Source organism: Misgurnus anguillicaudatus, chromosome 9 (genome assembly GCF_027580225.2).
Source record: "Misgurnus anguillicaudatus chromosome 9, ASM2758022v2, whole genome shotgun sequence".
NCBI classification, from domain to species: Eukaryota; Metazoa; Chordata; class Actinopteri; order Cypriniformes; family Cobitidae; genus Misgurnus; species Misgurnus anguillicaudatus.
Genome location: NC_073345.2, coordinates 17,451,673 through 17,475,309, shown reverse-complemented (window position 1 = coordinate 17,475,309; position 23,637 = coordinate 17,451,673). Strand labels below are relative to the sequence as shown.

At 38.8% G+C, this 23,637-nt stretch overlaps 2 protein-coding genes across 4 annotated transcripts; both read left to right on the top strand.

Moving 5' to 3' along the window:
- The first annotated feature begins 80 nt into the window (after positions 1-80).
- rbm14a (RNA binding motif protein 14a) lies at positions 81-6,014 on the top strand. Of its 3 annotated transcripts, XM_055179266.2 has the most exons (5): positions 81-222; positions 762-1,125; positions 1,381-2,227; positions 2,304-2,498; positions 4,249-6,014. In XM_055179266.2, exons 2-5 carry the CDS (start codon positions 777-779, stop codon positions 4,328-4,330), a joined length of 1,473 nt encoding a protein of 490 aa, XP_055035241.1. In that variant the 5' UTR covers positions 81-222; positions 762-776; the 3' UTR covers positions 4,331-6,014. The 3 variants fall into 3 exon arrangements, with proteins under 3 accessions (XP_055035241.1, XP_055035238.1, XP_055035239.1); XM_055179263.2 differs by lacking the exon at positions 4,249-6,014 and having other exon boundaries at positions 82-222; positions 2,304-3,978; XM_055179264.2 differs by lacking the exon at positions 4,249-6,014 and having other exon boundaries at positions 195-332; positions 2,304-3,978.
- Positions 6,015-6,725: 711 nt separating this feature from the next.
- On the top strand, positions 6,726-22,786 carry actn3a (actinin alpha 3a). Its single transcript, XM_073871212.1, has 20 exons — positions 6,726-7,050; positions 11,712-11,826; positions 12,737-12,856; positions 12,956-13,042; positions 14,034-14,121; positions 14,374-14,452; positions 16,135-16,216; positions 16,296-16,381; positions 16,488-16,580; positions 16,653-16,883; positions 17,867-18,008; positions 18,330-18,510; positions 18,618-18,726; positions 20,180-20,320; positions 20,556-20,738; positions 21,090-21,224; positions 21,323-21,502; positions 21,626-21,925; positions 22,020-22,178; positions 22,288-22,786. Exons 1-20 carry the CDS (start codon positions 6,916-6,918, stop codon positions 22,444-22,446), a joined length of 2,805 nt encoding a protein of 934 aa, XP_073727313.1. The 5' UTR covers positions 6,726-6,915; the 3' UTR covers positions 22,447-22,786.
- The last annotated feature ends 851 nt before the right edge of the window (positions 22,787-23,637 follow it).

Here is a 23,637-nt window from a genome sequence, read left to right as displayed (position 1 = left end):
TCAGCTAAATCTGGCATCAAACAGTCACAAGTTTTCTTTGTGTGGGTCCGATATACACACTTTTTTTTAAATAAAATGTTTTGTTATGAAAATAATTTTTTAACGTTCCCCTCGGAATACAAAGGTCGGAACTTTCCGTCAGTTATTTTTCACTACACGGACATAACAACACGAGCACCCGTTCTGTCGGGAAACGGATATGAAGACTTTTCAGCGCGTTAGGTAAGGAGGTCGATAAAACACTTTGGTCGTGTTTGTTATCTTAATCTCCCGAATCTCTGCATTTTAGTCACGTCTTCTCCTTTAATTTCTTATCCAAGATTGATTTAACCGTGAGTGTAATCCCCAGTTATATTTGTAATTTCTTTGTTTATGGATGCTGACGAGCTAGCTATGCTATCAGCGTTGCGTTCGTGTGGCTAGCAAACAACGAACATGCTAATTTGGCCTTTTTACACATGTGGGGCTTATATGAACACAAATGTCCAGTTGAATATGTTTCACATGGACGGATGATTAAAATGATATGTTTATGGTCAGCTAACTAATACTATATGTGAATACATCACCGCCATCTGTCGTTAACTCAGCGCTTTCTAGAAATTACGGCGCTGCGCAGATTACAGCCCACCATGTTTACAAGTATGACACTTAGATGTTGTGAAATCATAACTTTCAAGTCAATTTAAAGACGACTAAAGTAAACTCTAAGGTGAAATAGGTCAAAAAGGTAGCAAATAAGGCATGTTCCCTATTTCTAGGTATGCTGTGTTGCAATGGACGACAGCAACGCAGTGAAGCTCTTTGTTGGAAATCTGGATGTGGAAACAACACAAGATGACCTTATAGCACTTTTTGCCCCTTACGGAGAAGTGGTGAACATAACTGTACTAAGGCAGTTTGCCTTTGTCCATCTGCAGGGAGAAGGGGCTGCTGACCGTGCCATCCGTGATCTGAATGGTCAAGATTACCGTGGAAAAAACCTTGTAGTTGAGGAATCCAAAGGAAGGCCGCTTAATTCCACCAAAGTGTACGTGGGGAACCTGAGTGCTTCCTGTACAGTCGAAGACCTTTATAATCTCTTCTCGATTTACGGCAAAGTTCTTGACTGTGACAAAGTGAAAAGTGAGTTGCCGCTGCCTTTGCTTGTCTGTGAAACCGCGGCTTAAGTCTCATTTCATTCATTGATTTGATTTCACTTTAATTTCGATCTTTGACATGGGCTTACTTAAGTCAATATTAAAGATATCAAGGTTTTACCTGATGATTTTATGTAGAAACCGGTAAATTACAAGAAATGCCTTGAGCTGGGTTTTCACAGACAGGGTCAGATTATATATTTGTCAAAGTGCTGTAACCTTATGAATTTGTGTCTTGCAGCCAAGCCCTCATCTTTAGCAGGCTACACCTTTGTGTACATGGAGCACAAAGAGGATGCAGAACAAGCCATCGAGGGTCTTCACGGTACCTCGTATATGGGACGTCCACTCTCAGTGGAGCTCTCAAAAGGCCAGCAGACTGCAAACAAGGTCCCTTGTGCCAGCTGCGGCGCGTACGGCCACTTTGCAGGTGAATGCCCAATAAACAGGCCTTCAATGGAACACCACCAGAGTCAAGCGGCTGTTCTCGCAGCAGCCGCTGCGGCCGCTGCCGGGCTTCCCCTTCAGGTGCAGCAGAGCGTCCACAACTCCTTCTACAACACAGCTAGCAGTGACCCAACGTTTGCAGCTCTGAAAGACTTGACCACTTCCAGGGTTGACGGCAAGCCTGTTAGTGCCGCAGTCTATGGTGCTTTGGCTAGTCAGGTCTACGGTGCCGTCGCAGACCAGGTGCTCACCTCAGGAAAGAATAAGGCGTCGGACGGCTACCCAAATGAAGAAGAGGCGCCGTCAGCTGCAGCTGCTGTTAACCCTGCCTATGGAGCAAATTCTATGTACAGTGCCAGTCCAGCTTATGGGACCATGGGAGGCACAAAGTCTGACCCCCAAGCCATGTTCGAAGCCGCCCGGGCCAGATTCTTCGAGCAGGGGCAACAAGTACTCGCCGAGCAGCAGGCTGTGACCAAATCCGACCGAGACCGAAGCCCAATACGACGCTCGGCCCCATTACTGCCTGACCCTGTTTCACAGCCGTTTTCCCAGACGCGACCCAAACGGCGAGCCCTGCTTCCAACACCACCTGGTGGACCAGAAATACCCGCAGTTAAAAATGGAGACCCAATCGCAAGGTAATGGCTGAATTTAAGCCACATTTTACGTTTGTAAATGTATACGTTTTAAAGCACACATTCTTTTTCATGCCAGGTGCTATGCAGAGTACTACCAACAGTACCAGCAGTACCAACAGTACCAACAATACCAACAGTACCAGCATTATCAGCAGTACCAGTACAACTATCCGCCGCCTCCACCACCACCACCTCCGATGCCGATGGTGTCCCCAGGCCCAGTGGATGTGCAACAGATGGCTGCCCCGGGCACTGCTGCTTCACAAAGAGTGTATGAGCCATCTTCAATACACAAGGAGCCCCTCCTACGTCGTCCTGACTATCCTCCCCAACACACATCTGAATCCCCATATCGATAGCTCTCACAACCTCACCCTCACAACTCTGTGTGCATGTGTGTGTCTGTTTTGGTCCTACTTGACAACAGATGAAACCGGAGGAAAGGGATTAATTGAATTATTACGTCGAAATTTGCCCATAATGTCAAGATTTCTCGTGTACAGAATGTAGATGTTGACTCTCAAAGAAAACATCGGTTCTGAGCTCTTTTGTTATAAGTTTAAGTTTTTCTAAGCGCTCAGAATTATTTCATCAGTCAGTTTTGTAGATGAAAGCACTCGTTGATCACTTAGTCAGATTCATCATTCTCGAAAAGTCAAATGACTGTGCCTTGAAAAAAATAAACCGCATTTTTTTTGTAAAGACTTTTTCAGACTTTTGTAAAGCCTTCAGATCAGATATAGTTAAAATTCACAACACGGGAGAAGCAATTGTCAGTTTACTGTATTTGCTTTAGACTGGCTTAATTTCACAGATGCTAAACTTATAAGGCACAGCATATTTTGGATGGATTGTAAAGAGGACCTGTGTAATGTATGCGTGTCTGTGAGTGAGTGTGAACACAGAATGTTACCAATTTGGATCAGAACGTTTAGCTTACATACGATATACACCGCAATCACACATTTTGGATCCATTTCCTATAATAATTTTTGAGTGGGAGGGGCCTCACCACATTTAAGTACCAACAAAACAAAAATACTCACTAGTGCAGACGGTGTTATTTTTTCCCAGTTCGGAGTTTAGAAATAGTGGCAAGTTGTATTCATCCCAGAGGGTACATTCGTGTTTGTTACTTTCTAGGCCTATTCGTTCATTCTGAATGCTGTTCATTTGGATACCCATATTGACTCTGAATGAGCCGGAGATGTCGTTGTTGCTAAATGGCAAAACGAACTGGTCCTATAGCCTAGCAGGTGCAATTATGCATGTTTTGCAGGAATTAAAAAGCGTACAACTGCCATCTCTGGCCTTGCATCTTTCTCTCTCTCTCTCTCTCTTACATGGACAGTATACTCTTGTTATTGGTTATATATAAATACATGTATGGGTCATAACCCCTCTAAAGGTTTTTACGTTCTTTTTGTTTTGTTTTTTTAAACTAGCCCCATGCAATTAATATGTTGCTCTCTGACCAATTATCGTAGTCTCTATATCCTTAGAGTCGTTTGAAATAATTTCAGGGGCTTTTGGGTGGAAACATTTAGTTATTAAGGGACGGGGTGTAAATTAGGTATGGCACCTTCAGGCCTGACACAAAGCGTGTTATGGCGATTGGTTCTGAGCGTGAAAAACATTGAATTTAAACCACATTGTATTTTTGTTCTTTAAGAAAAAAATGTCTTGTCCCAGTTCTTGAGCATTTTAGGCAATTCAATTAAACATTCATGTTATACAACTATAAAGTGAAAGTGACTTTGTCTGAATATTTAATCTAGGTTTATGCAGTTAGCCAGAGGTTTCAAATATGACATGATATATTTATGAAGGGAATCTACTCAAGTCAATCTACATTAAGCGATGTAAACTTTGCAACATTTACTTTAGTTTTGGCTTTGCGATGCATATGGCAATTGAGTAGCTTCCCTTTAAAAACATGAAACCTGTGCATAATTGTAATTGAAAGGTATGGTAAAGAGAATGGTTTGTTTAATCATGTTATGTATGTCCTCTTTCCCTAGAATGCCCCTCAGGCAGTCTTCAGTCTTTCATTCCAAAGAAACATGGTGGGGTACACACACAAAACTCACTGAGCACATGTAACCCATACATTTACCACTCGCAGTTGTAACATTTGACTGCATTTATTTAATTAAACCTCACATTGACTTTGAGATTTGATATTCTCGATATTGTGTATGATAGTGACAGTCAAAACAAGGTGGTGGTGTAGCTTATTTCAGCACACCAGGGCTCCACACCAATGATTGTAAACAACATTGTATTGTAACTATTGTATATTTTTATAAATAGTTGCATGTGTCTTGTTATTCTTACTGCTGTTCCAGCCACATTTTCCCTTTTCGCTAACTACAGCTAAAATGGCTCCCAGGCCTCAGGACACCCAAGTTGAGCATGACGGGGGAAGAGAATTAGCGCCCCACAATGCTTCGGACGTGGTCCCCGCTAAGGTAAAGCCATTTGGCCCCAACCACGCCTGCACCTCGATCATACACTTCCCCTCAGTAGTCCTAGCCCAGTTGCTAGAGATGCTCAGATCAGACCCACACCCAAGTTGTTTTAATGAAGCCAACACACAGTGATGATGAGGGAGATTTGTGTCTTGGAGCAGTAGAATCAACTTTGATACACAAAGTACTCATGCTTTGGGATTTTATCTGTTGATCTAATCAGTTTCAAAACCAGTTACCTAGTAGATTCTTAGTAACTACAGTCATTCTTGTCCCCATGTTGAATAAATCCAGTCTTAAAGTTTTATGTGTTGCAAAATGGCATCAAGATAAACTGCTAGTAAATATCCATTTGAAGTCTCTTACATACTGATGGGACAGTTCAAATTTGGTATTTGAGAATTTGCCTTGGCTTGTTCTGTGGCATTTGGTCTTTTTGAAGCACTTCCAGTAAGGTGAGACGAGGCGCAAGCTCTTACTCAAAGCTGAAGTGCTCCAGGTGTGCTTTGAATACTTAAGGAAGAAGTGCTGTCCGAAAGGCCAGGGTCCAAGTAGGGCAGCCGTCTTATAGGTGAGTAATCAATGCGCCAACGTCCAGCCCAGACACACTTCTCTAAAAAAAACTCACTTTTTTACCATTTTAGCCTTCTTGTCAGAAACTGTTTCTGATTTGTTTAAATTTTGAGGTTCTGCATTCAAATCTCATAAAGCTTAGGGTATTAAAAATGCCTGAAGATTGATTAAAATATTTTTTCCCTGTCATGCTGGGGATAACATTGCTAGTTTAGCCTTACTTTTTTAGGGAAATTGGGGCATTGTTGCAAAAAGAGATTCGTCAAACATTTCCACTTTTTGTTTGGTGCTTTTTGAGGGGTTTTCTAGTCATCTTGTACCCTACAGCACATATTTCAGTCTGTTATTTTACGAAAACATCTCTCCTATCTAGAATCTGGTAATAACTTTGTTACTCAAAATCAGTCCCATTATTTTAGTTGATTTATTTTCAGTATGCTAGGTTTGTCCATCATGTCTTAGTATTTAATAATTTTTACGAACTGATTTCTTTCTCCCCCTATTCAAATGAAAATGCTGGTAGACAGTTTGCAGAAAATTTATGATTGTACATAATTGCGACCTAAAATATCAAATCAGGGAAGTTTTTTTTTAGCCAAGTTCAATTTTTTTTTTAGAATATTGGCAACTCTTATTGCTTTGTATGTTATTGTCCCTAAACGCTTTTTTCGAAATTTGCAAACAGGTTTTAGGTCATGATTTTTGTATTGAGGTCTTGTTCAATAAATCATGTTTAAATGCTATGTGGTTGTCTTATTTCATGCCAAGACACTTGTTTGCTAGCTATAGATTTTCATTACAATGCATAAGGGAAACACAACTTTAACTTAACCTTTAAATGCATAACTGGGGTCTTATTGATCTGGGATGTCATTCACTGTTTTCTTATTTTTATAGTTAGACATCCATCTTAGTATTTCTCAGTCTGTTAATTGTCAATGATATAACATGGAAAATGTCTATTCAAATTAATTTATTGTAAGAAGTTTATAGGGTTGCTAGAGTGCAAAATAGTAAAACAGAGATGTTTGAATGACGATTTTTGCTGTATCATATTATAACAAAAATATTAACTGTTTTATATTTATTGTAAAGCTTGTATCCATCAAACGTGTTAGAATTATTAAAAACAATATTTACATGTGAGCCAAGTGTCACATAAACTAAAATAGCTAGAAAATTTCTCAGGGTTTGCGATTTAAATTCGAGAAAAGGGTCAAACTTTACCATGGTATGTTCGACTTCTTCAGGCGCTGCGCGTGCAGATCGTTCTATGTATGACATCAAAATACCGCGAGAGCGAACTGAAAGCTGTGCTTCGAATTGTTCTCGCGGTACTTGATGTCACGCGCCAAACGATGTGCGCAGCGATGCATAAAGTCTACAAAACTTTTGCTTGCTCATACAGTGCCGTTTTGAAATCCCACCCATATCCTTTTAAGAAATCAATCGGTCGCCAAATACTGAAGCCGTCGGTCAGTCGTGTGGGGTGCCCGCCACTTGGTACAGTTTGACCATCAGCTGTCAGTTCATCGGCCGCTGGGAGCAGTTACCACAGGCACAGGGTTGTATATGTTGAATTAAGAGGTCACTGTTTAGGTTTTAGGAAGAGGGGAAATTAAGCACCCCGGTGAAGACTGTACAATGACAGCTATAGAAATGCAAATGCAATACGACAGTTCGTATATGATGACTGCTGTTGGGGAATACATGACCCAAGAGGACGACTGGGATCGAGGTTTCTTCCTTGACCCGGCCTGGGAGAAGCAACAGCGGAAGGTAAACCTCAAGCATGCACCACAAAATGATTAAGATAAACGTAAAAAGTAAATAAAACAACATGAGCGAGACGGAAACATTTATTCACATCTGTAGGCTACTTGTAGGCTAAACATCGTTTAGTTAGATCAATAGGAGTCCCTAAGAAAAATTGGCTTTGCCACAACTTGTATTTTATAAAAAAATTGTCTAAACTGCTAACGTTACTCTTTTATTAAGTGTAACACTCATAAAGAACACTCATTTACTGACCAACAAATTCCCAAAGAGTTGCTCATGAAATCTCTTTAGGGCCTTTTCTAGGTTTTAAATTAATATAAATATACAATTTATATTTTTTCTCTTATAGTAATATTTAAAGACACATTTTACCTATTATACTTAATTTTTTAGTTGTGTTTTAGGCCATTTAAAAACGAATAGACAGTTTAAAAGATTTGTAGACAATTTTCACATGTAAGTTAAGAAATAGTTGGACCATTTTTTGTCTTCTGTACTGGTCAAGTAATATTTATAGACAATTTAAAAAAAAATCTTTAAGTATTTGTGGACATTTTTTCATATAGTTAAATAGTATTTACACAATTTAAATAGACTAATAGGTTCTCTACCTCATATTAATAGAAATAGCTATTATTATCTTAACAAAAACTTCAGCAAAATGAAACCGTTTGCAATATTCACAATGTAACACATCTTTTCTTGTAATCTAATGTATATCTGGTTAGACTGCTGTACATTGCATTAAACACAACTATGCCAAAGTGACAGTAACAGGTGAAGGTCATTATATGAAGTATGGCGTGTGTAAGAAAGAGAGGAAGTGGTTAAGCCACACTGCAAACCTTTGACACACAAATAGCTATAGATAAAAATAAATTACATAACTAAACATATAAAACGTTTAACATACCCCAAACTAATAGCCCTGTAACCTATTAATGCAACCAGTGTGTTCCTCATAATCCGATGGCTCGCGTTAAATGACTAGCGGAGTGGTGTTTATTATTTTTAAGAAAATCTATGACATGACACTACTGCAAATCATTTACATTGCCTTAGGTGCACATACCGGTATACCTTTAGTGCACTAGGTGTGAGTTTTATAATCGTAGATCAGCTAGGCCCAAACTGAAGTATATGACAAGTGTACTGTGTGTAAGTCTCTTAAAAATTGTTGCTTATCAACCTTTTGATTTGTTGAAATTTGCAGTCAATTTAGACCAAAGGTGAGTAAAATTGCATACCATGCTCATTATATATTTATGTAGTGTATTTTTATGTGGACCACAGGTGTGCTGGCATTTCCAGGCCCTGTTCCTGGAGGCACACCAACACGGCACATTTTGGATGTCTTCCACATCTGACCCCATTCTTTCTCATATTGGAGTCTGATGAGTGGATTCAGGTGTGTTTGAATAGGAATAGTGGAAAAATGTGTAGTGTTGATGTTCCTCCAGGAACAGGGTTGGGAACACTGTACTAGTACACCTTGTATAAGCCAGGTGTCGCCAACCCTGCTTCTAGAGGGCTACTGAGGGCAAATCCTCATTATCAATGGGTGTTTCTGCAAAAGAGTCATACAAATGCTAAAACTAATAATTTAATTGTGATGGGATGGTTTGTGTATGTCACCCTTCATTATACTTTAGAAACTAATACAAGTCTAAATATGAAAGAGACTGTTAATGCGAATTTATTTTTTAATTGTGAAGGCATATTTGTGATTCCAGCTGCAAGGTCTAAAGGTGATGATTTTCAGATAGGTGTGCACATTCTTTGCTAGAGTGTTGGTGTTTTACACTGTGTGGAGGTGAGAAAACTCACGAGTACGATCGAATGGCAGTTGCTATTCCAGAAGATGGGTCCTTGTAGGGGAGCGTCTATAAACTACCTAGTAAAAGCATGGGGATGGGATCCAGGTCAGGCAGGTACATTTTTATACGGATGAGGCTGGATTATAAGTCCATTGTCGGAGACAATAATGATTGGTTGCAATCACTGATTTCTAATACTCTGAAGTTGAAATCAAGTATAAATACATAAATTAATTAAAACTAATTAAAAATAATTCTGCTTTCTTTCCGATATTTGTAGCATCACAAAATGAAACAAGTGCTCAATGCTCAAGTCACATGCAATGTCATGCCTCAATTCTAGCTGTAAATGTCAGACCCTAATACATTCAGGGGCGGTTTTCCGGACAGGGAGCCAGGTCTAGGCCTTAGTTTAATTAGGAAATATAACTAGTTTTAACAAACATGCCTTACTAAAAACATTACGTTTGTGGCAAAACAAAAGGCACTGATGTTTTTTAAGATATGTCAGTGCAAGTTGTTTTCAATTTGGACAGCTCTTAAATTTTTTTAGTTTAGGACTAGTCTAATCCCTGCCTGGGGAACTGCCCCAGAATATATTACCCTGAATCCTGTGTTTGCTGTATGTGTCATAATGCAACTCACATTTTCAATCTGGGAAACAATTGTGCTTTTATGTGCTTCCAGAACTTTACTTATTTAGATTAAAAAGCTGTTCAATTTAGTGGCGGTCGTTGACTTCTTTTTCAAGGGCGCATGATGCGAAGCTCGTCACAACATGTATTAAGCCCGTCACGTGTGTCTGGCTTGTCATTTCAAAATATGTGTTTGGCGCGTCATGTCAAAATTTGTGTCTGCTGCTTAAGGGTTTATGATAAAAGATACGCTCACGCTTGCCAGATACTCGCTTAATCTCATGTGTTATCAGAGTTTAGTGTTACGTTAGTGTCTTGCGAGTATTTTGTGAATGTGAGTTGTCTCTTTTTCTTCTAAACCCTATCGACGCATATGCAGCAGGCACGTATTTTAAAAATGACGCATGATACACATGGTTCACATGACGCAACAAAAACATATTTTGAATTTGCGCCCCTCGGAAGAGAAGTCATTGGCCGCATATGGCTGTAACGATATATATATTGAATTTTTACAATTGAATTTTTTAATATATATTTTTAAAAAGTAATTTACGATTTTTGGCCAAGTGTATCCAGAATTTTCATTTCGATGGATCACTAGTAACCAAGCTAAGTCACTTTCATAATTAAATCATTTGCTTTTAAAGTAAAGCAGGTTAAATGCCAAACTTCCTCTATCTTTGGTCTTGTAATAACATTACTTTGAATATTCTGTAATTCTCAAACAGAGGACATAAATGCATTTTGTAATATTGCACTTTGTACAATGTGTCAGTGTATTAGTACTCCAGGCTCACTTTCCTTCTGCCACATGAAATAAGAGCTATGTGTAAATGTTTGTGTGAGCATGTGTGCTCAAGAGTGAACTACACTCCTCTTTAACAAATGTCCTGTCGTGGCATCAGAGGAGTCGAAGTTATTATTGCAATGCCTATGCGTGGATAACAGGAATGGTTGAGGAATGATGTAACGGCAGTGTCATTGCAAAGCAAAGCTTAACGCTAACCGTGTTTAAAATAAGGCGCCACAACAAAGTGACAATAATCTGTTAACTGCAACAATCTCTTTTGAAATCGTAAATGTTCTTGACAAAAAACAAGAATGCTATACAGTATAATATTCAGATTTCAATGTAAATGTACGGTTTGGTATATTCAAATTATTATTTGGCAAAAGTACAAATGAATTATACCCATTAATAATTGATATAAGTATTTATTTTGTACTTTTATACCCGGCTTAAAAGATATACTCATCCATTCTAAAGCTATTAGCATGTAAATGAAATAAAATTAAACCATTTACTTCCCAGGTTATTTTAGCATCACCAATCTGTTCTTTAACTAGCTCACAATGTACTGAGTTCAAGGATGTCTCAGAAAAACGTCATTCTTGGTACAAAAACCTGGGTGGCCACTAAACACATTGATTTTGACAATAGTTTGTCATTCAGCCTTTAAGAAACCACACATCTAAATGTGTTGCATCCATTTATCATTGTAAGTGTTTTTAAATGGCTCAATGTTGTGCAACATCAAACATTTAGTCTTTCTGTAGTGTTTTGTGTGGCTGTTCAAGGAATGCTGTGCTCTCAGCTGTCTGCTGGCGTCTCGTGGTGGTAGCCCAATATAGATTTCTATACCACCCCTTCACCTTTCCCTTCCGTGGCACACAGGCTAATTTTGGTCATCTTTGGCAAAGGGGGGTGATTTGAAGGGTGGCCACCTGCTGCAAAAGAGTCTCCGCTTCCAGCCTTACATCAAATTACATTGGCCCTTGGCATTCTTCAGTCAGGCCACTAGTTCATCTTATCCTGGTGCGGCTCAAGGCCAGGCGTGTACAGTAAATGCTGTTTATAAATGTAGTTCTGTGTGTAAAACTGTGAAATGATGTTACATTAGAGTGAATTAATACACATGGGCACATTATACTAGCAGTGCTCTTGAAGAGCAACAGGTAGAGTATGGTAGCACCAAAGACATGGGTAGTGTATTTATTTTTATTTTATTTATCTTCCTTATATTTTTCACCCTATATTTGCTTTATTTTGCTGACCGTCATGCCAACAAATAAAATGTTGACTCCAGCATCTTTTTAAGCACATTTTATTAACATCAAGCTACTTTCCAAAAATATGAAAAGCAAAATTAAGCACCCTAAATTTGTGTTGATAATTAGCTAAAAACACACTACTGCTTTTTCTTAGACCTTCACTGCTTGGTGCAACTCTCATCTCCGTAAGGCAGAGACACAGATCGAGAACATTGAGGACGACTTCAGAAATGGACTTAAACTCATGTTGCTGCTTGAGGTTATCTCAGGTAAACATCTGAATTATGTGACCATCTGTAAACATAATTTAGTTGACCAATTAATTCTATTACATACATTGGGTTTTTATGACCCTGGACACTTTTTTCTTAAATTAATTTAAAAAACAGATATTATTTTACATGTTTGTTTTTTTCTTGTTAAATTGTTGAAAAGAGATAGATTGAGAAATACTAAGAAGAAATTAAAAAAAAATTATTAGTGGAGTGACACTGGTCACTAAAGATGTATGCATTTAAAGGGATACTTCACCGATTTAGCATTCAGCTTTGTATCTGTAGAAACCCGGCAGTATTACTGAATGACCATGTTTCCCTCCATCATTTCCCCCTGAGAGGAGAGATATCTGCATTTTGGTTCTGCAAAAAAGTCCTCCGATGATGCAAAAATCGTCATATTACATCATCGGAGGACTTATTTGCAGAACCAAAATGCAGATATCTCTCCTCTCAGGGGGAAATGATGGAGGGAAACATGGTCATTCAGTAATACTGCCGGGTTTCTACAGATACAAAGCTGAATGCTAAATTGGTGAAGTATCCCTTTAAGCCTTAAAGGAATAGTTCAAAATGAAAATTATCCCATAATTTGTGTAAATTGTATTTTATAAATATTTGTCTTCTAAAACAATACATTTGTGAGAGGACACAATTAATATTTTGAGCTTATTTAGCAATTGATAAATTCAACATACAAATCATTGCGGCAAGTTCACATGTATGATATCAAATCTCATTGGTCTACTTACTGATGTACTGCTATATGTAAACTGACCGTGAGGATTTGTATGTAGGCTACTGTACCAACCAAATATAACAAGCTCTTTTAAATTATTTCTTTGTGTCTTTATATGATGGTTAAAAATCTTTTTCTTCCCCTATTCATTTTTTTTTATCTCAGGTGAGAGGCTCCAGAGGCCAGACAAAGGCAAGATGCGTTTCCACAAAATTGCCAACGTAAATAAGGCCCTGGATTTTATTACCAGTAAAGGAGTCAAGCTGGTCTCCATCGGCGCTGAAGGTAAAACCTAATAAACCTGTTTCCCTCTTCTTTTGTTTCAATGATATCTTCACTTTAAGCTACTCCATTGTCATCTTACTGCAATCTGTGCCATTACAGAGATTGTGGATGGTAACGTGAAAATGACCCTTGGTATGATCTGGACCATCATCCTGCGTTTTGCAATTCAAGACATTTCAGTGGAGGGTGAGAAAGACTTTTGACACATTAGCAACTCTAGACCTATATTATATTTACAGACACATTCAGTAGTTATTCATGCTCTACTGGCTGATATGGCAGCCATGTTGGAATTTACTGACACTTAGCAGCATGAATGCAATGTCACACAGGATCAAACACTGTCAGATACTGCTTTACTCTATAAATGCCATATTCACCAACAGACATAATGAATTGATTTTTGAAGTGAAAGTGTCTAATAATAGAAAGGTTGCATGATAAAATGAGGATCACATGATCATTTAAGGGATCCTAACAGCCCCCAGGCATGTAGAATACTATTACAGGAGATTACTAATATTAATCTTTTATATCATTTATATACTTTTTAGCAGTACTTATCATTATGTGCAGTCTTTTATAATAAGGGAAAATAGTACTTCTTTAAAGGGCACCAATTATGCACATTTTAACAAGATGTAGGCTAATAAGTCTCAGGTGTGCCCAAAATGTGCCTGTTAAGTTTCAGCTCAAAATACCCCATAGATCATTTATTATACAAAATGACCCTATTTGGGTGGAAACAAAATGTGTCTGTAGCTTTAAATGCAAATATGCTATTGCTCCTCACTCCCTTACCAAAAGAGACAGTGAGTGCTTTCATTTCAAATATAACTAAATCCTGTGAAAACAGTCTGAGACAATAGTATCTCACTATTGAGATATGGCGGACAGCGTACAACTTACTGAGGGCAGAAACTATTGTAATCCAGAACTGTCAGTAAGTAGTGGTGGGCGGGGCTTTATCAGTGTGACCTCACATTAAGAAGAGAATCAAAATGGCATGTCTAATGAGACAGCTTTGACTGTTTAATGGGGATAAGAAATGGGTGGATTTTTTTATTGTAACAACACGTTTTTATGTCCAAACACCTTGTAAAAGTGGGTAGGTGCCCTTTAAGATGAAATAATCAAGTTAAGGGTTAAAGTGATATGCATTTTTCCTCATATATAGAGACCTCTGCTAAGGAGGGCCTGTTGCTGTGGTGTCAGAGGAAGACTGCCCCTTATCGGAACGTGAACGTCCAGAACTTCCACATTAGGTGAGGTTGCTTCCCTCAGTTTGTTCAGGAACAGCATGTGTCCTAGATATTTTTTAATTTTCTACCCTATTGATCTGATCATGGCTCTTGTCCTCATGTTGGTGGTGCACATGTCTACATTTCATCTGTTAAAAAACCCATAATGCTTCACATGCTTCTAAACTCTGCCACAGACCCATCATTCATCTTTTTACTTCCTCTATCCTTGTTCTCTTCCCGGTGTTCTTCCTTTGCTTGTGGTCTGTGTCTTAGTTGGAAAGATGGCCTGGCTCTCTGCGCCCTCATCCACAGACACAGACCTGACCTCATCGATTACTCCAAACTGCGCAAGGTGCCATCAGCCCGTTTCATTCTCTCCCATCATGCATCTCGGCCTGCATCTAATATGCTGTAGTATGCCCTTAACTTAATCTCTCTCTTAATACTGCATTAGTAAAAGCTTGCCTCACAACATCTGTTTTTAAAAGCTTGTAACTTTGTCTGTAGGTGATTACATAATTGCAGGTAAATTTTTTTGTCCAGTCATAATTTTTTCTGCTTTTTTATATTTTAAATTATTTGAATGATTGGGTACTCATTTGGTACAGAGTTTGACAGTAACATAATTGACACGGACTAATTCGACCAACAGGAAATCATAATGCTACTTTTCACTGAAAAGATTATATTGTTATGGCCTATAACATATTGTGATCCATGACATTGAGTACCAAATTATTGAAATAATAAAAAAAATATAACCATTTGAAAAAATCTGGAAAAAAAATGAGCTTGGACAACAAATGTACCAATTATATGATAATGCAATTATATGATCATCCTTGTATTTCATAAGGAAAAAAAAGTGTTAACGTCAGTTTTATCTTCTTGAGAATTCTGATGGTTTGTCTGCTTAGATCTTATTTCTTAAAGGAATAGTCTACTCATTTTCAATATTAAAATATGTTATTACCTTAACTAAGAATTGTTGATACATCCCTCTATCATCTGTGTGCGTGCACGTAAGCGTTGGAGCGCGCTGCGACGCTTCGATAGCATTTAGCTTAGCCCCATTCATTCAATGGTACCATTTAGAAATAAAGTTAGAAGTGACCAAACACATCAACCTTTTTCCTATTTAAGACGAGTAGTTATACGAGCAAGTTTGGTGGTACAAAATAAAACGTAGCGCTTTTCTAAGCGGATTTAAAAGATGAACTATATTTTATGGCGTAATAGCACTTTTGGGAGTACTTCGACTCAGCGCAGTAACACCCTCCCTCTCCCATTATGAGAGGGAGAAGGGGAGCGGACTTTTCAGGCGAGTCGAAGTACTCTCAAAAGTGCTATTACCCCATAAAATATAGTTCCTCTTTTAAATCCGCTTAGAAAAGCGCTACGTTTTATTTTGTACCACCAAACTTGCTCGTATAACTACTCGTCTTAGGAAAAACGTTGATGTGTTTGGTCACTTCTAACTTTATCTCTAAATGGTACCATTGAATGAATGGGGCTAAGCTAAATGCTATCGAAGCATCGCAGCGCTTACGTGCACGCACACAGATGATAGAGGGATGTATCAACAATTCTTAGTTAAGGTAATAACATATTTTAATATTGAAAATGAGTAGACTATTCCTTTAAGTAAAACAATTAAACAAAAGTCAATTGACACCCCACTAACAGAAAACTAAATGTATTATAAAGTACAAATACCAGATTTTGGGTACTGATGGGTACAAACCTTGGCGCACCAAGTAAGTGCCCTTAATATTGTAATCTGTAGTCCTTTTTAAGACACTTAACTAAATTGATCTACGGCTTCCTCTGAAACATGGATGACTTGTTCGACATGGATAAAAAGTTTGCCTATGTTCTGTGATGTCTGAAATCGCATGCAGCTCACCTAAAGATGGCAGCAAAACGTTGCTGTTAAGAATGAAACGTTGGTGATCATCCTTGGAGAACATTTCCTTTCCATTTCCTCTCAATTCAAATGAGTTTTTGTTATCTAAGTCCCCTCTGTCCTCACAGGATGACCCCATGGGCAACCTCAACACTGCTTTTGAGGTGGCAGAGAAATACCTTGACATCCCCAAAATGCTTGATGCGGAAGGTATGTGCCTTTTGAGGACAAACCCCAAATTAAAAATATTCCAGTCAAATCATAATGGTCATGTTTATTTCCATCCCAGACATTGTCAACACTCCAAAACCTGATGAGAAGGCCATCATGACGTATGTGTCTTGCTTCTACCATGCGTTTGCTGGAGCAGAACAGGTAAGCAAGATCAAGATTAGGATCTTGATAGGCAGGAGAGTTTCTCCTTTTCAAATGTAATTGCCCACCTTGTTCCCCCTTTGTAATCAGTCACACTGTCCTCCAGGCTGAGACAGCAGCTAACAGGATCTGCAAGGTGCTGGCTGTAAATCAGGAGAATGAGAAGCTGATGGAAGAATACGAGAAACTGGCCAGTGAGGTGAGAACGCTTAGATTCCTCAGCACTCGACATTCCCGAGGATCACCTCATCATGTCCTCTCTTCTCCTCAGCTTCTGGAGTGGATCCAAAGGACCATTCCCTGGCTGGAGAACCGTGTGGCAGAGCAGACCATGCACGCCATGCAGCAGAAGCTGGAAGATTTTAGGGACTACCGTCGTGTCCATAAGCCACCCAAGGTTCAGGAGAAGTGCCAGTTGGAGATCAACTTCAACACTCTACAGACCAAGCTGAGGCTTAGCAACAGGCCTGCTTTCATGCCCTCTGAAGGCAAAATGGTTTCGGTATGTTCTACCACAAAATGCCCCACACCCTGCTTGAAAGACCGGCAGGAAATCCAATGTAGGAGACTAGGAACCAAACAATATATGCTGGTGAACAGTTATTTTGGCAAATTCAGCATAAAAAACAAAATTAAAGGGTCAATGTGAGACTTTTAGAAGGATCTCTTGACAGAAATGCAATATAATATACAAAACTATATTATCAGTGGTGTACAAAGACCTTATATAATATACTGTATTGTTTTTATCATAGATATGTATAAAGGCTAGATGTGTTATGGCGGAGTCTCTAACGTCATCACCTGGCGGCCATCTTACCACAGGGCGCTCGCTCACTCGTAGCATTGTATTTTAATGGTGCATGTACTTTTAAATGACCATAACTTGCTCAATTGTCTACCAATTTCCAAATGGTTTAGTTTCTTACAAACGTTATTAACGTGGTATAATTCTGGATGCTTTAACATGTTTCATGAAATTTTTTTTTTAGTATGCAGTTTCATATGTACATCTTTGACGTTTATAACAAACCAAACCGTTGGAAAATCGGTAGAAAATTAAGCAAGTTATGGTCATCCAAAAGTACATGCAACATCAAAACACAATGCTATGAGTGAGCGAGCGCCGATGGCCGCCAAATGCGGATGCTCCACTCGATTGGCCAGCAGCGCGGGCAAGACATCTAGCCTTTATACATATCTACGGTTTTTATTACCCAAGTATAACGCATTTTTATCTACATAAAAGGAAGTCGCCATGATGTTTCTACAGTAGCCCTAAATGGACAAACTGCTCTACAAAGTGCCGCTAAAACCCATACTGTACCTTTAAGAGGGAATAAAGCAATGCTTGAGCGTCAAATGTTGAAACGTTTGTTTTTAGTAATAATTATAGTAACAACTAAAAAAGTAACATAATAGAGAAGACCATCATCTTAAACAAATCATTAAAAAAGTTTGTATGTTGTATGTTTCCTCCTGTAGGACATTGCCAATGCTTGGAAAGGTCTGGAGCAGGTAGAGAAGGGTTATGAGGAGTGGCTGCTCACAGAGATTCGTCGTCTGGAGAGATTGGATCACCTGGCTGAGAAATTTAAGCAGAAGTGTACCTTGCATGAATCATGGACCTCAGGAAAAGAGGAGCTTTTTTTTAATCCAGATGTATTAGTAAGAATTAATTTATAATTCATAAATTTACAAAATGTGAGTTAGCTGTAAAATGAACATTTTGTCTTGACATTAGAAGTGTATTTGTTCATGTTGTTGAGTCACATTTGTAGTGTAACTGGCTTTGTTTCTATGAATCCCAAGTCAGTTCATTTCTATTCCCGTAATTCCTGTTCCCATGTGTATTGAATGTACCTTGTAAGTCACTTTGAATAAAACGTATATGCATGCATGTAAATATAGGGCATATTCAAATTCCAAACTGTAAATCCAAAGGAGGCAGACTGTAAATCTGGCATTTTTTCCTCAGGAAAAGTGGAGCTGTTGACTCAGAAGGACTACGAGTCTGCCTCTCTGATGGAGATCCGTGCTCTGATGAGAAAGCACGAGGCCTCTGAGAGCGACCTGGCTGCTCACCAAGACCGAGTGGAACAAATCGCTGCCATTGCACAGGAACTCAAGTAAGGGAACACATCTCAGTCACCACGAAACGGACAGTACTGTCCTACACGGTGTAAATCACGGGTAATGCTACTCATAGTCATAATAAAGATTTTCTGTTCTTCAATGAACTGGACTATTATGACGCTGCCACCGTCAATGCCCATTGCCAGGGCATCTGTGACCAGTGGGACAACCTGGGCACACTGACCCAGAAAAGGAGAGAATCACTGGAGGTACACATATGACACAAAACAATCTCCTGGGTGTTATATGTGACCCAGTCTGTGAAAACAAAATTTTTGTAGTTTACATAAATTCATCATACACTTTAAAAAAAAATTCTTGTTGCACTTAAATTTGAAGTTTAATCAACTTGAATTTACTATTAATTTCAACTTTCTTGACTATTGAGGAGTTGCTATAAATGATAAATATTAAGTTGCCTGCCAGCACTTTTTGTGATTTTCACAAAAGTTTCACAAAATGCCTTCCAGGAAAATTTTCTTCAAAAAATATATAAACATACAAATATACAGTATCAAACGAAATAACAGACCCTCTGCCTTCAAACAAACAATAAACAACAACAAAAACAACAACAAAAAAGTGGGAAAAACAATGTTTTATCTGCTTATAAACTCTTAAATATGGGTATTTTTCTTCAAAAATATGTTTTTTTAGCAAAATGCCATAGATTGTATAAAAGGACGTAGTGTCCATGACATCACCCATAGGTTCTGAAGATCGTTTTTGAAGCTTAAAGTAGGCGGTGCCTGTCATTGCAATCTTGGCCGCACGTCGCCACGCATCACTCCCTGATATCTGAAAATGGGTAAAGAGACTGGACGTGGGTGAAGCTGAGGTGGCTGGTTGCTGAAACCACGCCCCCTTAGCTCGACTCTAGTGACAGCAGTGACTGTTCACCCCTCACCTTAATTATGCAGAAGTTTAAGGCTTAATTTAAACGGATGAGTTACAAAAAAATTCTCCCCCCGTTACAGTTGTCATGAAGGGCAAAATTAGCTTCTGTACCAGGCTGTAAACATATGTTTTCTGCTCTAAAGATGCATCAAAGATTTCGGAAGGTTGCCCCTCGCAAAGAGCTGAAAAAAATTCATTTTTGTGAAGGAATTCTGTTAGAGGTCAAATTCAGAACGAGTGTAAAATCAGTAAATAATTTTTGGCTTCAGTTTTTTTCTAAATTGGGTAAGTGACATCTAGTGGATACTCGCGGTATTACAGATAACAATAAAAACTTATCAGGAACAGTTTTTTTCATGCAAATGTTTTCTCTTAATTGATGAGATATCTCGTCAATGGCAGGGAAAGAGTTAAAAATTTAGCTGCAACAAGGAATTTGTACAGTGTATATATAATGTAAAGAACATTGTGTGAAAATATAACCTTGATATCTTTAATATTGACTGAGTAAGGTCATGTCAAAGAATGAAATCAATGATTAAAATCTCATTATTAGATTATAAAACTTTAGCCTGGTTTTTACAGATTGTGTCACAAATGATCTCAGATTAGGCTTATATAAATCTATACTGTTCAATCAATGTCCAGAAACATTCAATGGCTAAAGGTTTCTTTTGAATTTGCAGTAATGAGTAGGAATGAAGAGTTTTTACACTAGATTAAGGATGTGGGATTGCGCTAATCTTTAAACTTGTTTGACCCTAGCGCGTGGAGAAGCTTTGGGAGACAATTGACCAGTTGTACCTGGAGTTTGCCAAGAGGGCAGCACCTTTCAACAACTGGATGGATGGAGCTATGGAAGATCTACAGGACATGTTCATTGTTCACAGCATTGAGGAGATCCAGGTGAACGCCAAACACTGAATGCTTTATGGTTGTTATTGGGTGCGGGAACTACCAGAAACAAAGTGTTTCTTTGGGATAATTGTTTTGTACCATCAATCTTTTAGATTGTATCCAGTTAATACTATAGAGCAGTATCATAATCAAATCTTTTGAATTACACTTGTTATAGTTAAGTAAGAACATATTTTGTTCATTTTGTTAATTTAAAGTGTTTAACGTTGTAAACTTCTCTTAGATTTTGATCACAGCTCATGAGCAGTTCAAAGCTACTCTACCAGAAGCTGATAAGGAGCGTATGGCCATCATGTGCATTCAGAGTGAAATCGTGAAGATTGCTCAAACATACGGCATCAAGGTGGTTGGTGAGAATCCCTATACTGTCCTCTCCCCTCAGGATATCATCAACAAATGGGAAGCTGTGAGTACTTCAGAGTCACAGCCTGTGCTGACTGCCTGTTCAAAGTGAGCATTGTGATTCACAATTATAATCGAATATTGTGCTGTATCGTGAAATAAGTCTGAAGAGGATTGTTAGGCACGACGCAAGGCATTCCTTTTAACTGAGACTTATGTAAACTATTCATTTATAATTGTGAATAAAACACAGCTATTGACCAATCAGAATTAAGAATTGGACCACAATGAGTGCAATAATATTTTCTGTGAAAAAATTACAAGTAGAACAGATACTAAATTAAAAACTCTCGAAAATGCTTCTCCACTAAGGATGGTTTCCTGTTTTTCCTATAAAAAATAAATCAATAAACAGGTGAGGCAACTGGTTCCAATGCGTGACCAGATGTTGCAGGGGGAATTGGCCAGGCAGCAGTCCAACGAGAGGCTGAGGCGCCAGTTTGCCGCTCAGGCCAACATCATCGGACCATGGGTTTCCACCAAGATGGAGGTGCTTCACCATACACCTGACCTCACTACATCACTTTTATTTAAACCGTTCAATGTTAGATAATGGTAACAATAAATAATCTTCCTTAACGTCAAAAGGAAATCAGTCATGTGTCGATTGACATCACGGGTTCCCTAGAGGAACAGATGGGCAATCTGAAGACATACGAACAGAACATCATCAATTACAAATCCAATATCGACACACTGGAGGGAGACCACCAGCTCAGCCAAGAGGGTCTTATCTTTGACAACAAGCACACCAACTATACAATGGAGGTATGAACTGTTGTTTTTTCATCTCAGCATGCTTTTACTGCTTTTTGTAGTTTTATCTCACTAATGTCTTTAGGGATATGGCGTCCACCTGCTTCCTGTGAAGTCATGTTTCCTGTTTTTCAGCATGTCCGTGTTGGTTGGGAGCAACTTCTCACCACTATCGCCCGCACTATTAATGAAATTGAGAACCAGATTTTGACTCGCGATGCGAAGGGCATCAGTCAAGAACAGCTGAATGAGTTCAGAGCCTCCTTCAATCACTTTGACCGGAAGAGGAACACATTGTTTTTGGAAACTTTGAATGTACAAAACTGTAGATCAGGTCATGTTAAAACACTCCAAATTTCTTATTTGCAGAAGAGGAATGGCATGATGGACCCCGAAGACTTCCGTGCTTGCCTGATCTCTATGGGTTACGATCTGGTAAGTTCTATTGGCCCTGATGCTTCACGTAAAAAATCAACCAGTACTGCCCCGTAAAAACATCTCTGAACATGTACATTTTCATTTCTCTCAGGGTGAAGTTGAATTTGCACGCATTATGACTCTGGTGGACCCCAACAACATAGGAGTGGTTACCTTCCAGGCCTTTATCGACTTCATGACCAGGGAAACAGCTGAGACAGACACTGCTGAGCAGGTCATGGCCTCTTTCAAGATCCTGGCCTCTGACAAGGTGTACTGAACCTCTGTAAAACAGTAGACGACCCATAGTTGCAAATAAATTTAATTATAATGTTACTAAAGGTAACATGTTGTATTCTGACCTCGCTTTTACTTTGTAGGTGTACATTACAGTAGAGGAGCTGAAGAGGGAACTGCCACCAGATCAAGCCGAGTACTGTATCAGCCGTATGACCAAGTACATAGGCAGCGATGCTCCCTCAGATGCCCTTGACTACATCTCATTCTCCAGCGCCCTGTATGGAGAAAGTGACTTGTAGGGCCTTTCCAGTCCTATCTACCACCCACAACATCCCTTAAACACCTTTCTTCAAAATCATGTCAGTCATGAAACCCTTAACATTTAACTCCGTCACAATCAATGTCCGGGTTTGCTTCAGTTGTTTGGGCCTTTGTATTAGGTGACATATACTGATAAGTGAATACACCTTTGAATTGCTCTCTGATTGGTCTTGTATGTTTTGGTAAACTGAAACAAGCCAATAGAGACTAAAAAGTCAAAGAACGTGTCAGAAATGTATTTTTCTGTTAAGCTGCTCCATCTTCAAACAGATGACTTATGTTTAGGAGAAAGAACAAATAAATGATACTAAATAATTATTCTATGTATTTTCGGTGTTATTTTTAAATGGTTAAAGTGCTAGTTGTTGTAGTGCTGTATTTCCCAGACTGTAAGTCTAAAAGTCCCAGTGAACTATACGTCGCGTTTATTTTGAAAATGATTTCACAAAGTCCAAACTGAAGAACAGACTTTTAATCTGGAAAGGCAAGTTATTCAACTAACAATAGCATAGAAGAGCAGGCTGAATAGGCGTCCGTGCACGTTAACGCAACATTAACATTTATTCAACTTACACAATAGCACACAGAACATACCTGAGAGGCTTAAGAGGCTAAATTAATACGATAAGCCAAATCAAGTTCACCAAGCTCCTGAAGTCATTCCGCATCACTGAATCCATTGAATTACATAAATACACGAGCAGCATAGAGCGGACTCTCATGGCTGTAGACGGTAATGGTTTCTCTTGGTTCATATGAAATAATTTTGACGTATAAGTCGCAGGACCAGCCAAACTACAAAAAAAGTGTGACTTATAGTCCAGACAATACGGTTTGTAGTTATTTATCATATGTATATGGTCTGATCAGCTTACTGTTAATACCCAGGGTTCCCACATTTTGGCTAACTTCAAATTTAAGGACCTTCCAGGTTCAATACCCTCAAATTCAAGGACTAAAAGTGGGGACACATTTCAAGTGAGAGCTTTTGTGTTACCTTTTAAGATATGTTGTTACAGTTCCCTTTCGAGGGAACTCGCGCTGCGTCACTGTGGTGACACTTTGGGGACGCCTCCAGGGGTAAGTGCGTCTGAATGTGTATATCAAATTCAACCAATGGTGAGGCTTAACAACAAAGACAGGGTGCAGGAAGTATGGAAAGGGAGACG